At 39.5% G+C, this 698-nt stretch overlaps 1 protein-coding gene across 1 annotated transcript; it reads right to left on the bottom strand.

Annotated features, from left to right (window-relative positions):
• Positions 1 to 118: 118 nt before the first annotated feature.
• On the bottom strand, positions 119 to 439 carry AK88_04305 (uncharacterized protein; the record flags this gene model as incomplete). Its single annotated transcript, XM_012481915.1, has 1 exon — positions 119 to 439. One exon carries the CDS (start codon positions 437 to 439, stop codon positions 119 to 121), a length of 321 nt encoding a protein of 106 aa, XP_012337338.1.
• Between the last annotated feature and the right edge of the window lie 259 nt (positions 440 to 698).

Genomic DNA, 698 nt, shown 5'->3' with positions numbered 1-698 from the left:
TTTTTTTTTTTTTTTTTTTTTTTTTTTTTTTTTTTTTTTTTTTTTGCTAGTGACACATAAACCATTGTTTGATTTTCCTATTTTTGAATTGTGTCACATGTTTCAAAGATATTGTAAATTACTCGGGAGGAGTAGCATCTTCCGGACCTTTTTTCAATTGTGCATCATTTTTAGATTTTGCTTCCATTTTAAACCACTTTTTCCATTTATTGTTGCCGGCATCTTGTTTTCTGAAGGTTGTAGGGTTTTCTGTCTTTTTTGGAACTTTACTATACTGTGACCATTTATTTTCTACTGAGCGGATCCAGTTGGACCATTCTTTATTAACTTCTTGTATCCATCTTTCTCTTGCTTTATTTAAGTTCATTTCTAGTTTTGCCCACTCGTCTTCTAGTCCCTGCATGAATGTAACAAAATCTGCATCTTGCGAATTTTCCATTGCCTGCTGTTCTGGTGTACCTGGATACACTGCATTTCCTCCTTCTACTTGGGCTTGTACTTGTGGCTGTTGTGGCGGCACTTGTGGTGGTTGTGGCACTTGTGGTGGTTGTGGCACTTGTGGCGCTTGTGGTTGTTGCGGCTGTAACTGCACTTGCACTTGTTGTGGTTGTGGTACTTGTGGCACTTGCGGCTGTAACTGCACTTGCACTTGTGGTGGTTGTGGTACTTGTGGCACTTGCGGCTGTAACTGCACTTGC

The sequence above is a fragment of the Plasmodium fragile genome, assembly GCF_000956335.1.
Source record: "Plasmodium fragile strain nilgiri unplaced genomic scaffold supercont1.59, whole genome shotgun sequence".
Lineage (NCBI taxonomy): Eukaryota > Apicomplexa > Aconoidasida > Haemosporida > Plasmodiidae > Plasmodium > Plasmodium fragile.
Note: the sequence above shows the minus strand (reverse complement) of the source record. Positions and strands in the feature narration are given on the sequence as shown.